At 51.0% G+C, this 15,540-nt stretch overlaps 6 protein-coding genes across 6 annotated transcripts; 2 read left to right on the forward strand and 4 right to left on the reverse strand.

The window, feature by feature from the left end:
* Positions 1 to 480: 480 nt before the first annotated feature.
* On the reverse strand, positions 481 to 4,403 carry Z520_04699 (uncharacterized protein; the record flags this gene model as incomplete). Its single annotated transcript, XM_016775203.1, has 6 exons — positions 481 to 1,057; positions 1,104 to 1,534; positions 1,581 to 1,963; positions 2,055 to 2,198; positions 2,320 to 2,403; positions 3,026 to 4,403. 6 exons carry the CDS (start codon positions 4,401 to 4,403, stop codon positions 481 to 483), a joined length of 2,997 nt encoding a protein of 998 aa, XP_016633246.1.
* Positions 4,404 to 4,985: 582 nt separating this feature from the next.
* Z520_04700 (uncharacterized protein) lies at positions 4,986 to 5,864 on the forward strand (the record flags this gene model as incomplete). The annotated part of the gene is made up of 2 exons (XM_016775204.1): positions 4,986 to 4,994; positions 5,043 to 5,864. 2 exons carry the CDS (start codon positions 4,986 to 4,988, stop codon positions 5,862 to 5,864), a joined length of 831 nt encoding a protein of 276 aa, XP_016633247.1.
* Positions 5,865 to 6,253: 389 nt separating this feature from the next.
* On the reverse strand, positions 6,254 to 7,977 carry Z520_04701 (uncharacterized protein; the record flags this gene model as incomplete). The annotated part of the gene is made up of 2 exons (XM_016775205.1): positions 6,254 to 7,314; positions 7,365 to 7,977. The coding sequence occupies 2 exons, from the start codon at positions 7,975 to 7,977 to the stop codon at positions 6,254 to 6,256; spliced, it is 1,674 nt and encodes a 557-aa protein (XP_016633248.1).
* Positions 7,978 to 8,980: 1,003 nt separating this feature from the next.
* Z520_04702 (uncharacterized protein) lies at positions 8,981 to 10,105 on the forward strand (the record flags this gene model as incomplete). The annotated part of the gene is made up of 1 exon (XM_016775206.1): positions 8,981 to 10,105. The coding sequence occupies one exon, from the start codon at positions 8,981 to 8,983 to the stop codon at positions 10,103 to 10,105; it is 1,125 nt and encodes a 374-aa protein (XP_016633249.1).
* Positions 10,106 to 10,576: 471 nt separating this feature from the next.
* Z520_04703 (uncharacterized protein) lies at positions 10,577 to 11,368 on the reverse strand (the record flags this gene model as incomplete). The annotated part of the gene is made up of 1 exon (XM_016775207.1): positions 10,577 to 11,368. One exon carries the CDS (start codon positions 11,366 to 11,368, stop codon positions 10,577 to 10,579), a length of 792 nt encoding a protein of 263 aa, XP_016633250.1.
* A 1,247-nt stretch (positions 11,369 to 12,615) lies between these two features.
* On the reverse strand, positions 12,616 to 13,960 carry Z520_04704 (uncharacterized protein; the record flags this gene model as incomplete). The annotated part of the gene is made up of 2 exons (XM_016775208.1): positions 12,616 to 13,441; positions 13,491 to 13,960. The coding sequence occupies 2 exons, from the start codon at positions 13,958 to 13,960 to the stop codon at positions 12,616 to 12,618; spliced, it is 1,296 nt and encodes a 431-aa protein (XP_016633251.1).
* Between the last annotated feature and the right edge of the window lie 1,580 nt (positions 13,961 to 15,540).

Consider the following 15,540-nt stretch of genomic DNA (forward strand, 5'->3'; position numbering starts at 1 on the left):
TCATCAGTTGGTATATTCATTAAGTCTCTCCGCCCAAGGATGAGATCGTAGACCACCCCCAGCCTCGTGCTATTCGCTTTGTCCTTAGAGCTGCCACTGCCGTGCTTAGTTGGACTTCAGATTGTAGCCGAGGATAATGCCCGTGCGAAATTTATGCTTCTCGTTGATGGGACTATGCTCTAGCCGAAACTCTCTCGATGTCAGCAATCTCTGACTGTCAGACATCCCTGCATGTCGAAACTCGAAATCGAACCAGCTGGATGTCCAGGTCATTCGGATGGCCTGATCAATTAGATATGAAACGACTTCATAGCCATTTGATTGACAGAAGAGTAGACCAAGCACGACCAAGCTGCCTCTGACAAGGCGCTTCCAGTGCACAGCTAGGTACGAGGGTCTCTGGACATGTTATATTGCACCAAAAGCCAAGCCGTCGGAGGTGTGGACAGGACTTGGCACGCTCATTCTAGCGCTTCGATTTCAGACGTCCAGAACCGGATTTGTGGACGACCAGCTCTCCACAGCTTGCATAAGGTCCATGTTCCACGGCCAGTCTTCGAAAATACTCGTGGTCAGCTGAGAGGGTATGGTTCTCAGTGCATCCGGATGCTGCAGGCCGTGGTACTTCGGATTTGCCGAATTGAGCTGAGGACTCGGCTCACCCTCAGAACAAATGCGCAGCTGATTCCAGTAGTCGTCAATTTGCGCCACCAGGTCCCGAAGTCGCTGTGCATTGATTGCTGAATGGATACCATGATCGAGGTTCTCCAGCAATTGTGCGAGTGACATCAAGACGACTCTCACCTGCTGATACGCAATATCGCTGAGAGGCTCTTCAAGAACACGGCCCAGGATGGCGCCGATACCAGCAAGGTGATGAAGGAGTGGTGAACTGATGGCTCTTAGATAAGCAACCGGAATGCGCATAAACGCATCCACGACTTCGCTCGCTATCTTGCAACGCTCCTCGATCGTACCGCCACCTGACGCAAACAACATCATTCGAAGCAGCTGGACAGTGGCAGTGATATTGGCAGCCTGGAACCCATATCGATCGCTAGTACAGTCATCGGCTGGCCCACGCTCGTCGGATATGAACTCACCTCGAAGGATTACATGTCACCTCTGGAAATTCTTTAAAGCAGCCCGGAAGATTGCCGTATAGAGCCATGATGGAATCCCGGACCGAAGAAGCGGAAGGGGCAGTCTTGTCACCGAACATGTCGCTGAGGGAGGTCCTCTTGTGCCGCCTTTGGTCACGAAAGTTAGTAATGACGTGCTCCAGGATCCGGTATAGATCGGTTGTGAAGTTCCAGCCGCAGAGCCAGCTGCTGCTTCTCACATTGCCCCATCTGCCACCGGGGCTTGCTCCGATGTCAACTGGAGACGACACGGGCTGATTATAGCCCATATCATTGAACAAATCATCGTCCATCTCCGTGGTGTATGCGACATTGATCTGTTGTTCTCGACAACGTGTAACGCCGTTCCAAATGATGGAAGAATAGACCTCCAAGGTATACATGGACCAGATCTATTGATTGGTTAGCAGAAGTCTCGCGTCGGATCATGTGTCGCACCAGCCGCCGCCTCTCTTCCGTCTCAATGATGCCGATGTCTTTGGGCCAGTTCGATTCATCATGGAGCCCATCCATAGCCACGAAAGTGTGGTATTTCCCCAGAAATAGCTGCATTTCACGAATTTGGCCATATTGAATGGCTGTGAGGGCAAGCAAAGCACAGCATCGCAGTGTATTAAGAGTATGCGCTTGCCTGGAGTCTTCGTAGCCGGCGCTGTAGCGGACCGCAGCGTCATAGAATGTTTCCGAAGGCGTTTCGGACAACTCTTGAACGTCCCAAGAAGGATTGAAGATCGCCTGATCTCGGACTCGAGCGGACACCAGGGCACAGACTGCCATAGTCACAGGGAACAAGTCCTTGTCCGTAGTATAGTCGCCTCTCGCTATCTGCAAAGGCTTATCAGCGCTGTGCAAGAAAGTCATCAGGTTGTGCCATCGATCGGTAGCAAGAAGAATGCCACAAGCCAGTGAGACCTACTTTTCGAATATATGTTGACCGGTGAAAGAGCGGGAAGATTGGATAGACTATTTCAAAGAATACCTCGACAAGACTCATCACCACCGCTTGGCTAGCAATCGTCGGAGCCCTCCATGGCTGAGATGATGACTCAAGGTGCGCTGGAAGTTGTCAGCAATTGACTACAATTGTTCAGGCAATAACGCAGCGTCAACGTGAGGTTTCATCACATCTCGAAGACTCAACAAAGGAGGCATTGCGAAAAATTTCTTTCAAACGTACCATTCACGGACTCGAAATTTCGAGGGGCCGTTGCAGGCGAACCTCCTCTAGCGCCTGACTTGGGCTTCACGCCTCGTCTCTTGGCTGTTCGCTCGTAAGTACACGGCTGATTAAACTCTATACACTTTTGACACTGAGAGCCACCAGCATTGACACATCGGATGCTGCGTTTGTGGCAGTAATCGCACGCTCGCGTAATCCGTCTTGACTTGATTGTCCGGCGTTCGGGGGCCGGCATGACATTCTCCTCAATGCAGATATATTGTCTCCCTTGACATCACATACTGTAAGACAAGTGTATAGTCGACTACACCAAATGAGAGACAAGGATGAATGGAAGAGAAGTATGCAGCTTCTGGGGTAGAAGTTGCAGCTTGACGAAATAACAGTTGCTGAGCCAAGCGTGGCAAAGTAGCCGAGTGTCGGCCGAGTGTCGGTACAGTTGCCTTTCTCACGGCTGCAGCTCAGGCCTTAGCCTCCAGTGATCGTGCCCTAGGTAGCCCCTCAAGTTTCTGTCCTATTGTTCCTTTCGCAAGCAGGTGGGTGAATGAACCATTGACTGAATTGAATTTACAAGAAGAGAACGCTTTACAGTAGCTGAGTCAACACATCCAAGATCATTTTCGCCTGACAAATGGCGCGCCTCTCTTTCTCCATCTCCTCAATCAAAATCAATCTGTTCACCACTTGTTGTCAAAGACGTTACCTTTCACGTAATTCACCAACTCTATCACCGGTTCCAGATGATCCCTGCCTGCGCCAAACTCCATTCCATGCTTCATAACCTTGCGATAATTCTCACCAGGACTGACCTTTCCGAGCACATAATGTCTTTGCGTCTCGACTCTGCTCGGTACCGGAATACTCCTGCCCACGATTGCCTCCATTCCTTGCCATGCAAAGGTGATGGCCTCCTTCGCGTCCGCCGGGATGCCAGCCTCATCAAGCATCAGGATTCGGGTTTCAGGGAAAGCTTCTTGCATATAACGCGTGATGTTGGGATTTTTCGCTCCCCCGCCACACATGAAGATTTCTGCAAGAGGACCGTATCCCTGTGGCATGTATCTGTGGTAATGGTTGACGATGGCCTGGGCGGTTATGCGAGTTATCGTCGCGACAATGTCATTTGGTGTCAATCCTTTGGCTTTTCCTTTCTCGATGAATTTATGAGCGATGGTGTCCCTGAACACCTCACGTCCCGTTGTCTTCGGTGGTTCGAGGCTGAAGTATGGAAAAGTTTGCAGAAACTCGTCTACCATTTCCTGATCCACTGTTCCTGCAGCACCCATCTCGCCGTTCTTGTCGTACTCGCGCTCTCCATTGGTAAAGTGTCGCACTGCCGCATCAATGAAGACGTTGCCCGGGCCGGTGTCAAAATCGAAAAACTCCCGATTCAGTTTACCGTCCTTGTCTGGAGGGATAAAGCAGACATTTGCAATGCCGCCAATATTCTGACATGCTCTGAGTTTGGTCGGGTGGTGAAGGACCAATGAGTCGAAAAAGGCGATCAAGGGAGCCCCCTGTCGACCGGCTGCTTGGTCCGAAATCCGGAAGTCGGTGACAGATGTGATTCCTGTTCTCGACGCGAGGAACGACCCTTCAGCCATTGTCAAAGCCGATTTGGTGTGACCAGGCTCTGGCATGCTAAGCAGCCAGATTGTCTGGCCGTGCGATCCCAATGCGTCGATCTTCTCGAGAGGGACGCCTTGCTTTTGAGAAAACTCTTTTACAGCTGCAGCGAAGGTCTCGCCCAGCAGGACATTGACCTCCGAGAGTTCTTCGGGAGTGGTTCTGTTGTATAGGATCATTTCCATCACACGCTTTTTGATCTTGGGCTCGAGCGGCACTTCATCATATGCAAGAAGCTCGAAATGCATTGGCGACTCAGGCGATTCTTGTCTAAATCGGCATAATGCGCAATCAATACCATCCATTGACGTCCCAGAGTTCAGCCCAAGCACCGTCAAATCCAGTCCTTTTTCATGATGGCCGTTGGTGAGGCCGTTGGTGAGGCCGTTGGTGAGGCCGTTGGTGAGGCCGTTGGTGAGGCCGTGTGATGCCCCGGTCGTAGGAGAGGGTGACATGGCGATTTTTATGTTTGAATGACATCGATGTTGAAGAATTAGAGGAACGTATACGCTGGAAACATAAATATTTAAATCCAAGACTCGTATCGAAAGCCGTTCGGAGAAAAGATGGTGATTGTTGTACTCGATGTCCTTGCGGAGAAGAGTGGACCGAGACCGGACCAGGGTAAAAGGTGGGCTAGACTGATCGAGAATCCTTCACCTCTGCGGAGCGAGTTCGGGCACGGGGGGGCTGTGCACCACAGTAAGATTCGGCTAAAAGGCTAAACGGTTATCCACAAGGATTATTGCCTGACCAAGCCTTCTCTTGCTTTTCCTGACACGCAAACACCAATACATTGCCACATCTCCACGCAATTCACCCTGTGGGAAGGCTCTCGGCGCATGGAGGGACGGAATTCCGATGGAAGAAGGACCAGAATGGTGTTGATGCACGTGGCCAACGCAGGTTTGGTGGGGATGAGGGTATCCTGCTCAAAATCATCCTCCAGTCCTCCACGAATACCGTCAGATGAGCATTGAAACAGCGAGGTCGTGCTAGGAAGAGAACTACTTTTGAGCGGACAAACAGCTCGTACAATGGACAAGGTATGTAAAGGATGTATTCACAGGGATCATCGGTTAATTTGATGTTAGTTCAACTTGAAAGATCATACGGCAGTGATATCAGGCGCAGCTCGAGGCCTTGGTCTGGCGTTTGCAGAAGCCCTTGCATCAGCAGGTTGCAATATCGCTGTGTTGGACATCCTTCCCGAACCATCAGTCGCATTATACGAATTGCAGTCACAACACAGGATCAAAGTCAAGTACTACACCGTCGACATCACTGTTCGCGACCAGGTTATCAATACGGTCTCGCAGATCGTCCGAGATTTCGGCAGGATCGACATCAACATCAACGCAGCCGGCGTTGTGACCGATGAACCCTTCTTGACAACCTCTGACAAGAACCTCCAGCGGACCTTCGGAGTCAACGTCAATGGATCCTTCCTTGTAGCGCAAGCTTGCGCAAACGCCATGGTCGAACGGTACAAATCGCAGCATGGCGACGCACCTGCAAAAGACGCCACAACAGGAAGTATTGTCTTCATCGCCAGTATCGCCACCTACATTGCCAGCACCGCGCAGCAGATATCATGCTACACAGCGTCTAAAGCCGCCATCAGGGGACTCGTAAAGCCCGTGGCAATGGAGCTGTCCCGCTACGGAATTCGAGTCAACAGTCTCAGCCCCGGCTACACGATGACGGACATGATGAGGAGCTTGCAGTCGGAACAACCGGATCTGGTCAAGCAGTTTGAGAAGGAGACCTTGTTTGGAAGGATTGGGCTGCCGGAAGAAATGAAAGGCGCAATGTTGTGGTTGTGCTCCTCCGAAGCCGGTGGTTGGTATACGGGTCAGGATTTGCTGCTTGATGGTGGTGCGACTTCTTGGAAACATCCTGCAGTCTTGAAGTGAGTGGTAGCAGTCAATTCCGGATCGTGGACGGGCAAATGGTCCCTGAGAAAAGCTATATCTCATGAAGTCGTATGCATTCGTGCTGGAATGCAAGAAAATGACCGCAACTCTACTGGCGTGTCTGAAATCCAACCAATTGTGAGCTGAACGGACTGCGGCTGCTACAGGTTTCGCATGGGAAGCACCAAGCGCTTGGGTAGCTCGTAAATTGGTGCAACACGAGATCACATCTATTCCTCGCGCAAGACATTTGAAGCTTTATAATCGGGTGTCAATTTCAGCGTACCGAGTACGCTATCTGCTTATAAACAAAATCATATCCCCTTCAAGGGTACAACTGTGCCCTCCGGACGTATCAATACATCTTCCCCTCAAATACTCCCCTGACTCTAAAACGACGACTTTTCAATCGAAGACTCAACATGATCCTTCTCACCGTCAGTCTTGACACGACCATCTTCAACGGCGCTAACTGAAACCCGCCTTGGATCCAAACTATTCTCGCCATTGACTTCATCAAGAAGCTTCCTGGCGGCGACCGCGATATTACCACCAGCCTCGGCAACACGGCGGTTATACTCCGCCATGTTCTTGCTGACCAGCAGGGAGTCGCTGGCGAAGAGGAGGTCGACTTCTTCGAGGGAGCGGCCTGCGGTCTCGGGGTAGAAGAAGTGGATGATGGGCATGACCACAAAGTTCATGCAGCCGAAGAAGATGAAGGACCACCATCCGATGTGAGAAAGCATGATGGGGATGACAAATGTTGTCACGCCACAGCCGATTGCCCAGCCCAGGATAGTGAAGGAGTAGCCCTTCGCGCGGACTTCTTGAGGCCAGATCTCAGTGCCGTATATCCAGCATGGCACGATGTTGAACATGGTGAAGAAGAAGACGAAGGTGAAGGTGAACGAAGACGCCGCCGTTCCGAGAGACTGGGATTCGGAGGGATTGGACGTGACGCGATCCTGGGATGTTTTGATGAGGGCCGCCACAAGGAACAGGGACAGACCCTGAATCAAGAAGGAAACCTGGAGACACGTCCTGCGGCCCAAGCGATCAATGACGAGGGCTGCCGCTGCGGTACCGATGACACCGAAGGTATTTAAAAGGCCGGACATCCAAGAAGCCTTGTAGGAGTCGAAGCTGGCAAGTTCAAAGAGTTTGGTGGCCCAGGAGACCATAACCAGAATACCAGTCCACTGCTGGATCTGCTGAAGAGCTAATCCGAGGACAGCGCGGCGGCCAAGGTGAAGCTTGCCAGAGTAGCGACCGCCGAGAGCAATGTTGACGTAGTTGTTTCGTTTGTGGTAAGATGCCTCGACAACGGCATTGATCAACTCAACCTCTCTGACGATATCTGGATCCGAGGCAGCCTTGTCACCACGGATCTTGCACAGAATGTCAATCGCCTCCGGGTTGCGATGGTGTGCCATGAGCCATCTGGGAGATTCTGAGACCTTATTAGATTCGCTCCACAACCAAACCAAGACGGTGACTCACCTGGGACAAAGGGAATAGCCATTGCAACAATAAACATGGGAATGCACATGAAGCCCAGAGGGAATCGCCACCTGAACGCGTTGCCGCTGTTGCGGATTCCGAAATTGATCCAGTTGGCGAGGAAAATACCAAGAAAGTTTGAGACAAACACCAGAGAGAAGGTCGATCCTCGATCGTGGGCCTGAGTCAATTCCGACACCCAAGAGAGAATGATGTTGTTGACGAAGCCGATCCCGAGCCCAGAGATGACTCGAGCGCAGATGAACATATTCGCGTTGATCGAGCCACATTGCAGCGCGGATCCCAAAAGGGAGAGGAGAGCACCAGTGAAAGCAGCCTTCTTTCTTCCGAGCTTGTCACCAAGCCATCCACCAATAAAGGCACCAAACATTGCTCCGAAGTAGTAAGCTGCAGCAAGACCGCCTTGCTTTGTGGTTTGGGTAACGGTGCTGCCGTAACCGATGCCGGACATGGCGATGAAGCCGGGTGTACCAGAGACACTGCCGTAGACACCTTGATTGTATCCTTCGTATATCAGAGCGACGGCGCTAAGGAGATTGAGCAAGAGCAAGACTCCCTTGCCAGGAAGAGCACGCCATGGTTGGAAACCCATTGTCGCGGAAATTGTGAGTGAGTTCAAGGATTGGGTGGAGAGGCCAGAGGGCTGCTTCAGGTATGAGTTGATTGTGAGGTCCTGCAGGGTAGAGATGTTGTGATATATATATTCAATGCAGGATCGATTCAAGGCCGCTTTCCGTTCGGGATGGGGATACGCGATTTGCCCCGAGTTCTGGCCACAGCGATTTTCTCCCCAGATCTCGCGTGGGAAACCAGACTTTCAGCTCTCCACACGTCTCCCACATGATCCGCACTCTTGGGAGCGAGAAACATGGAGCTCATTTAAATCCAGCGAGCGCTTGCGGAGGAACGTCACTGTTTGCGGCGCTAGAATCCGACAGGAGGAGGCGAAGTCAGAGGAAAAGTATGCGAGAAGGCGACCGCCTGAGGGTCAGATTTAAGGGCTAAGCGGCTAAACGGCTAAACGGCAGAATGTCAGTGGGACGACATGCGAACTAAAAGCGAACAAGAGGAAAATACGGGGAAGAGTGGTTGTGTCACCAACAAAAGGGATCCATCTTCTAGTTGAGTCCTGGGGGTCGCGGGGAAAACATCCGCGGAGAAGAAGCCAAAACAGTCTTGTCTGGCCTTCAAACGGGCCACTTCGAGAGACAAATGGTAGTCTGGCTGCGAGAAAAAGCCGTTCAGAATGAGAGGGTGCTAAACGGAACTATTCAACCGCAGCTAGAAGCTAGCAGATTGCGACTGAAAGCCCGGTGCCGATATGTGTCATTTGGCAGAGACATGGAATCGCCTTCACCTTTCTTCGCCATCTTCCTCTGCTGTCAACCCTGTCTAATTGTGGAGTTGTCGGCACGGGGCATCAGAGGAGAAATTGGCACCACCTGGAAGGCTTCTCCTTTTCTCAGCTGAATGTTGATGATATCTTCTCGGGCAAGCATTCGCATTTCAACAAATTATTAGTCTGTGAGAACCAATTTCTCCCTGTCCGGTCGAGCCATCACAATTACTTTCACGTCTTCGAGCCTCGTATTACAATGGAGAAAAAGCAGACATGCCGTTGGGCAGCACTTTCCTTATCCAGCATTGCCTCAGTCTTCCTGCCAGATCTACTCGGTCGTGAAGAGGCACAATATGAACACAAGCTCGTCGCAATCAGCACGACGGGCTCAAATGAACGCGCCCAAAAATGGTTCAAGACCAACAAGATCCCAGATCCTGAGTCCATAGTCGTGTACAACTCCTGGCAGACAATGCTTGAGCAAGGCGATTTCGACGTCGTGTACATCTCAACACCGCACCCGTTGCATTATGAAGAGATGTTAAAAGCCCTTGAATGCAAAAGAAACATCCTGGTGGAGAAGCCAGCAACCATGAATGCTGCGCAATACCGAAAGTGCGTCGAACTGGCGAACCAGCAAGGTGTTGTGGTCATGGAAGCGATGTGGACACGCTATCTGCCTGCAACGAGGTACCTGAAAGAACAGCTCTTACCGAAGATTGGCAGAGTGAGGAGGGTGTATTCTGATTTCTCTTTCCCCATCGTCGGGCCGGACCTTCAAGAGACATCTCGATTTCTGGACAAAGCAGCTGGTGCGGGTGCTCTACTAGACCAGGGCGTCTATGCTCTGACTTGGGCGGATCTTGCACTAAACGGAGTCGAGGTTGGCGAAACCAGCGTGCTGCACTCCAGTTCTTGGAGCGTTCCTGAGAGGCCCGGCGGGGTTGACGACATCAACACCGTCGTCCTGGCGAACAAAGGCGCCACCGCTATCGTCACGACCAGCATGACTATTCCTGGATCAAGCAAGCCTCCATTTTACGTTCGCCTCGGTGCTCAGAAAGCATCTCCTTCTGTCAGGATTGAAGCCACAGAGGCATCTGTGGCTATTCCCTTCCCACCTATTCGCCCCGAAGAGTTGCATGTGCAATGGTACGGATCTGCTCATCTGAATGAGGATGGCACGGAAAAGAACGAGGTAATTAGGAAACCTGTCAGTGGTTGGGGAATCTGGTATCAGGCAGATGTCATTGCTGCAGCAGTATTCAACAAGCAGTCGGGCGTGATAGCGGCCGAGGAGAGTTTGAGGGTACTGGGATGGATGGATGAGGCCAGACGACTGGCAGGTATAACATATAACGAGAAGCTGGAGCAAGTGTAGATGGTGTCCGACAATATAGCCACGAGCCATTGTAGTAACACCAACGTCCGCAAGAGTTACACCGCTGTCTTGTTAGCAATCTCTATCTATCTCATCCGCTGTGGAGGTATTTCCCCTCCTTAACCGTGGTTCAGAGCACTCGAAAGTGAGTGTCATAGTGCGTACAACGGGAGGATCGAATTGACAACGGGCAAGGAGGGAAACGTACCGGCTTTTCGAGGGACCAGGGCGTTTTTGAGTCCCTCCACCCAGGCGATTAAGGGAGCCGACAGCTGTACTGAAGACCACTGCTCACCATCTGACCGGTGCTCGATAGCATGGGGGGTCAGCTGCTCCGCCGCGCACAAAGAGTAGGCTCACTACAGGCTATATCGTACTATCTTTGCCACCGGTAATTGTAAACACCGTATGCCTTCTACCTCCGGATAGAATAAATAGATATCAAATCGCTACTCCAAAGGGTTTCTCGCGTCAAGATACTGTAGTTGTGCTACTCTTCGTAGACCGTATCTCCAGCTTCTTCGGTTTTCTCCTTGGTTTCGACTCCTCCTTGATATTCTTGCTCTGGTTTACGTCTGTCTTGGGTTGCTGGTCGGACTCTGTGGATTGTTTCGACCTAATTTCCAACTTCGGTGGCTTTCTTCGTGGTTTTTCCTCCGCATTATCCTTTTCCCCTGACCTTTCTGTCTCTGATGCGGTAGCGATTGCTGCCTGTTCGACTTCTGACCTTTTTTGTTGGCTTACTTCCTGTTCCAGTGCCTCAGCCACCTTTTCAGGATCAGCGTCCTCGAACTTTTCCTCTTTTCCACCCAACTTTACCCATGGTCCATGGATGGCACCAACCCCGCTTCCAATTAACAGGCCCAATCCTGTGGTCGGAACTGCTGCGATAGCACCCAATACCGTTCCCACTCCGGCTCCAATACCCAGTCCGGTGGCGGCACCAATCCCTCCTCCAAACCCAAAGCCTTGCCAGGTGCCACTTTGCAGCCTCCTCGCCATCTTGCTGTGTCCGTGAGCTTCCACTTCCTTGTCGAACGCTTCCTTGAGCATTTTCTCCCGTTGTTTTGAATCGGTAAGTGCCATTGCTCTAGACTTTAGGTCGTTGGCTGTGGATTGGGCTTTTTGAGCCTTTTGAAGGCTCTCAATGGTTTTGACCATTTCCTCTCTGCTCGGCATTTTGTCGCTGCCCTCGGGGTGTGTGCCATCTTCACTGCCGCCCTCACTTTTGCCGCCACCGAGCATCGATTTCATTACATCCATCGTCGCTTTGGGGTGCACCAGCCCTTCACGGTTGCGATTTTGCTGGTCGGTTCAGTCCGACTCTCAAGACATATCTTACGGAGCTTCCACCCACTGCCTGAGTTCCTGGATAATTGAAATGCTGTTGAACAACACCTGGGATAAAAGTTGGCAACACACTGGGTTGTCATACGAAACGAGGTAGTCGACGTCATTGCTACTCTCAACCCTGGTCGCGGCTGCCAAATCACTGCTCAGGAAGCCGGGTACCTACGTCAGAGGGATTTTTCGTGGCATTTTGGATCATCACCACCAAGGATAAAGATGAAGATTCCTCAATTAAAACCTTTCCATCTTCCGTTACCTAGGTATGCATGCCGGTACATTCGTACTGTACCTAACACATCATCAAATTCGGTGTGCACTTCGATCCTCGTGTGATGTTGTCCCTGCAACCATATTTGCTCTGCTAAGCTTAAGGGACAGGGAGTTGAAGAAACTAGCCTGAGAGGCTCCGGGCAACAAGCCATCGACCGCAATCGAGTTCGGTGCATGAAAGTGTGAGTATTTAGATATCCAAACAATGGGATTGACAAACGTCAGAGAGCTTGATCAGAAAAGGGCTAAAGAAGCTGCTCTAAGGAGAAGTTCTTTCAAAAGTGCGATATGGGCGCTACTCAAAGCCTGACAGTCAAAAAATACGGAGAACAAGATCCCCGCAAACCGTCATTTCAGATTTGATCTCTTCTTATTATCTATTGGGCAAGTAAACCTGCTTTTAGGACAGTCATCCACAACTCCGCATCACATCACCCACAAGATGCAAGGCAAAGAAGCCGATGCGGAAAGAGTTGTTGTCGTCGGGTATACTTCAACTGGATCAGAGCCCAGGGTCGATAAACCTAAGCGGGCTCAACATTCCAAGTTTATCCTGCTGGTGGACTCCGTGCAATCTTGCCACGAGGGGCCCGAAGAGCATGGGCGCCCTACCCGGTCTGGCGAAAACGATATCAGCGGAGTTCAGATACTTCTCAAGTCGGCACTCAGGCATGACTTGGAGAAAGAATCATATTGGAAATATAGTACTCATCCGAGCCCACAAGGAAAGCCTGGGGCGATGAGCTTGAGGCAACGAGGCAGCTGAAGCATACTTCCCGGGGGAGGCTCACTGTAGACTACCTAGGTATGTTTGAGCCTTGCAGGGGTGAGACTGCCGACGAGTGAATCGTCCTTCTTGCATCCTGATCGTGTTTGTGATAGCTCCCTTTTCAGATAAATGACTCTTCATTGATAAGAGGGACCGAACCATTCGTAGACTTCTTCCCTCTGTTATCAGCTTCGAAAGACCGTGATATTTGCAGGTCATTCCGTAAAGTGTGTGGGACAGGGAGTTGTGATCCGACCATCCGCTTCCGCAGTATAGCCAGGAAATGCGATTCAGTACCTCCAACGTCAACAAGAACTTTCTCGAGGAGATGTAACGCCTGCCTTGAATCCATCAAGAGGGCTCGCGTCTCAAATGAGGGAGGTGCGCAAAGGAGGACGTCCAATAAAGAATCTGCTATGCGGAATATTTTGAGTTCCTGCAGGACGTTATATTCCGGACAGAAGAACTTCTTGAGACCACTAACCATGCCATATCCATGAGGTTGAATAGATTTCCAGGACACCCTTTCAAGCACGGCCAGCATGTCCCGTGCAATCTTCGTTGGGAGTAACGCTGAGAAGGCCTGATCCTCGGCATGACATGACACCACAAAGTGGCCGATTGTGTATTGCCACAGCAGTATTCGGATCCAATTCCGGGTGGCCAATATGTCCACCCTCTGCGACTCATCTAGCTCTTCACTAAGAAGGAGAAGACTGAGATCATTCTGCAGTGTTGATATTTTGCCCTTCGGACTGCCCTCAATCGCGAGAGGTGTGGACGAGGGGATGGGTTCGAGGATCTCGCCATCAAGAAAGGTGAATAATCGTATTAGAGCAATGAACGCTGGCAGGGGAGCGCCGTCATATCCTTGTATTGGGTCGGTACTCGGGAACTCGTTGATCGGCTTCAGTGTAGTCGGCAGGCCATTCTGGACGCAATACGTTCTGTGCGTCGTTGATCAGTGCTAAAGCTTGCCAAGTACTACCCACTGACCTTTCGGAGATAAACAAGATCCAGTAGACTCGCAATCTTAACTGATATTCGTCGAGATTTATGCCAGCATAGCTGTCAAGCTGATGTAACTTGAGACCATGGGCGTAGGTGAGGGTTTCTCGCAGATAAAATCCGGCCGTGCGGAGCTTGTCAGCATTTGCATAGTAGATATGGAGGAAGAATGAGGTCAGGAGAGACGACATTGAGTACTGTTCTTGGTACTCAAAAAGTAGTCTGAGCCTCTGAGCTTCTGCCACCAAATCAGACGAGGAGCAAGTGACAGATACAGAATGCTGAGGCAGCCGCAATTGAGCAATGACAGCTGCGCACAGAGCTGCAGCGAGCGAATACGACTCATAGTCTTCTGGATTGTTCCTTAGGGTTTTGACGAGTTCATCATATGTGACAATTGGCCAGACTGAGTATAAGCGCAGGCGATAAACCTCTAGAAAGCGCTCATAAACATGCATGGGAATGCTGTGGATGTGTGCTGATGGAAGGCGACTTTCGACTGCGGGCTCCAGCACAGGTCCTTCCGGTGGGGTAGGAAGTGATTGCTGAACGCTGCTTGCTTTCAGCACCCTTTGGAACTCCTCGATTTTCACGTTGGTGCCAGGTCTTGGACCTTTGGGACCTCTTTTGCGGCGCACCCGGAGGAACGTGCACGGCACAGAACGATGTTTGCACTCAAAACAAGGTGACTCTCCGGAACATCGCACGCGCCTCAGCGCGCACCCGTCGCAAGGGTGAGAAGTTCGCATCTCTGATTTTGTCACAGGAAATCTGAGATTTGGTATCTGAACGGATCCTGGATTTGTTGGAGTGCTACCGTCCAGATAAAGTCGTGTCTAGCAGGCCAATATTCTTCTTTGACATGGAGAAAGATTTGGCTCGGGGCAGGAATGGCTTCGGCGTGAGTCGGGGAGGCACTGATAACTGTCCAGGGTAAAGAGAATAAGCTGTTGTTAAAATGCCTGTTGGGACTGATCTAGGGATGTTATCTGGAAAGACAAACTGATTAGTCGGTTAGGCGGGGAAAAGGGAATGTCCGGATAGAGTTTCCTCATACCACATGGGACGGATGCCGAGCGCGATGCACCTGAAGTAGGGAGCGGACAAGTAGAGTCGCCAGAGCTATGGCTAAATGTCTCAAGTCAGTTCGCACAGAATCAGTGCGGACAGCAACCAGGTTGCAGGGGACACGAGAGGCTACAACGGCTCACAATTGTTGTCTTCTGAACAAATTCTACAAGGCGGCGCTATTTCCTGACGGCAGAACCTGGGCAAATGCACCTCCCAGAGTGTCTCGCTGGAGGAGCATCTGCATCCCCTAGTCGGAGCATCGAGCTTACCTAGGTACGCAGTTCCAGCTCCGCCTTTTCTCGCTTGCCATAACAGATCTTGGCATTCTTTGACCTTCGAAGAAAAATTGCCAAATCTGTCGCCTTCGCTGCTGGTTATTTCTGGGATCGGCTAACATTCACTGCGGGTTAGGTAAAGGCACCAGCGGTATTCTTAGGTAGCAATACTAAGAAATGACTGGCACTAGCCTGCTTTCGTGGCAGAACCTTATATCAGTAGCTGCGTCACACATCAGGGTAGCATTCGCACCTATTTTTTTGAGCCGTGCAAACCGGTGCATATAAGAACGTTTATGTAAACTTCAGAACAGGGGGCGGCAATCGTGAAAGCAAGCGCACTAGGTCTGTAGTAATCGAACGTGAGCCCCAGAGACAGGGACTTGAGAAACAAAGTAGCAGAGAACTGAAGCTGCGAGGAAATATCGACACCGGGCTCGTCCATTGCAAACAGGGGACTGTAACGCGCCGTTCATTCCCTCCCACTCTTTCGGTGCCGCGCTTCCTGATACGAGACAACTGTTATAGCATCTAAAGGTACGTTTGTCTATTACACTCTTTGGATGGCTCTGGCCCATAAAACAAGACGGTCAAAGCATATCGTCTGTATCGTTCCACGAGGTGAATTGTGGGCCGTGTCCGGAGGTCGTCGCTGGAGATAGGTTTGTCGTGCAGTTGCCTCTGCAGCAAAT

Source organism: Fonsecaea multimorphosa (genome assembly GCF_000836435.1).
Source record: "Fonsecaea multimorphosa CBS 102226 unplaced genomic scaffold supercont1.8, whole genome shotgun sequence".
Taxonomy (NCBI): Eukaryota; Fungi; Ascomycota; class Eurotiomycetes; order Chaetothyriales; family Herpotrichiellaceae; genus Fonsecaea; species Fonsecaea multimorphosa.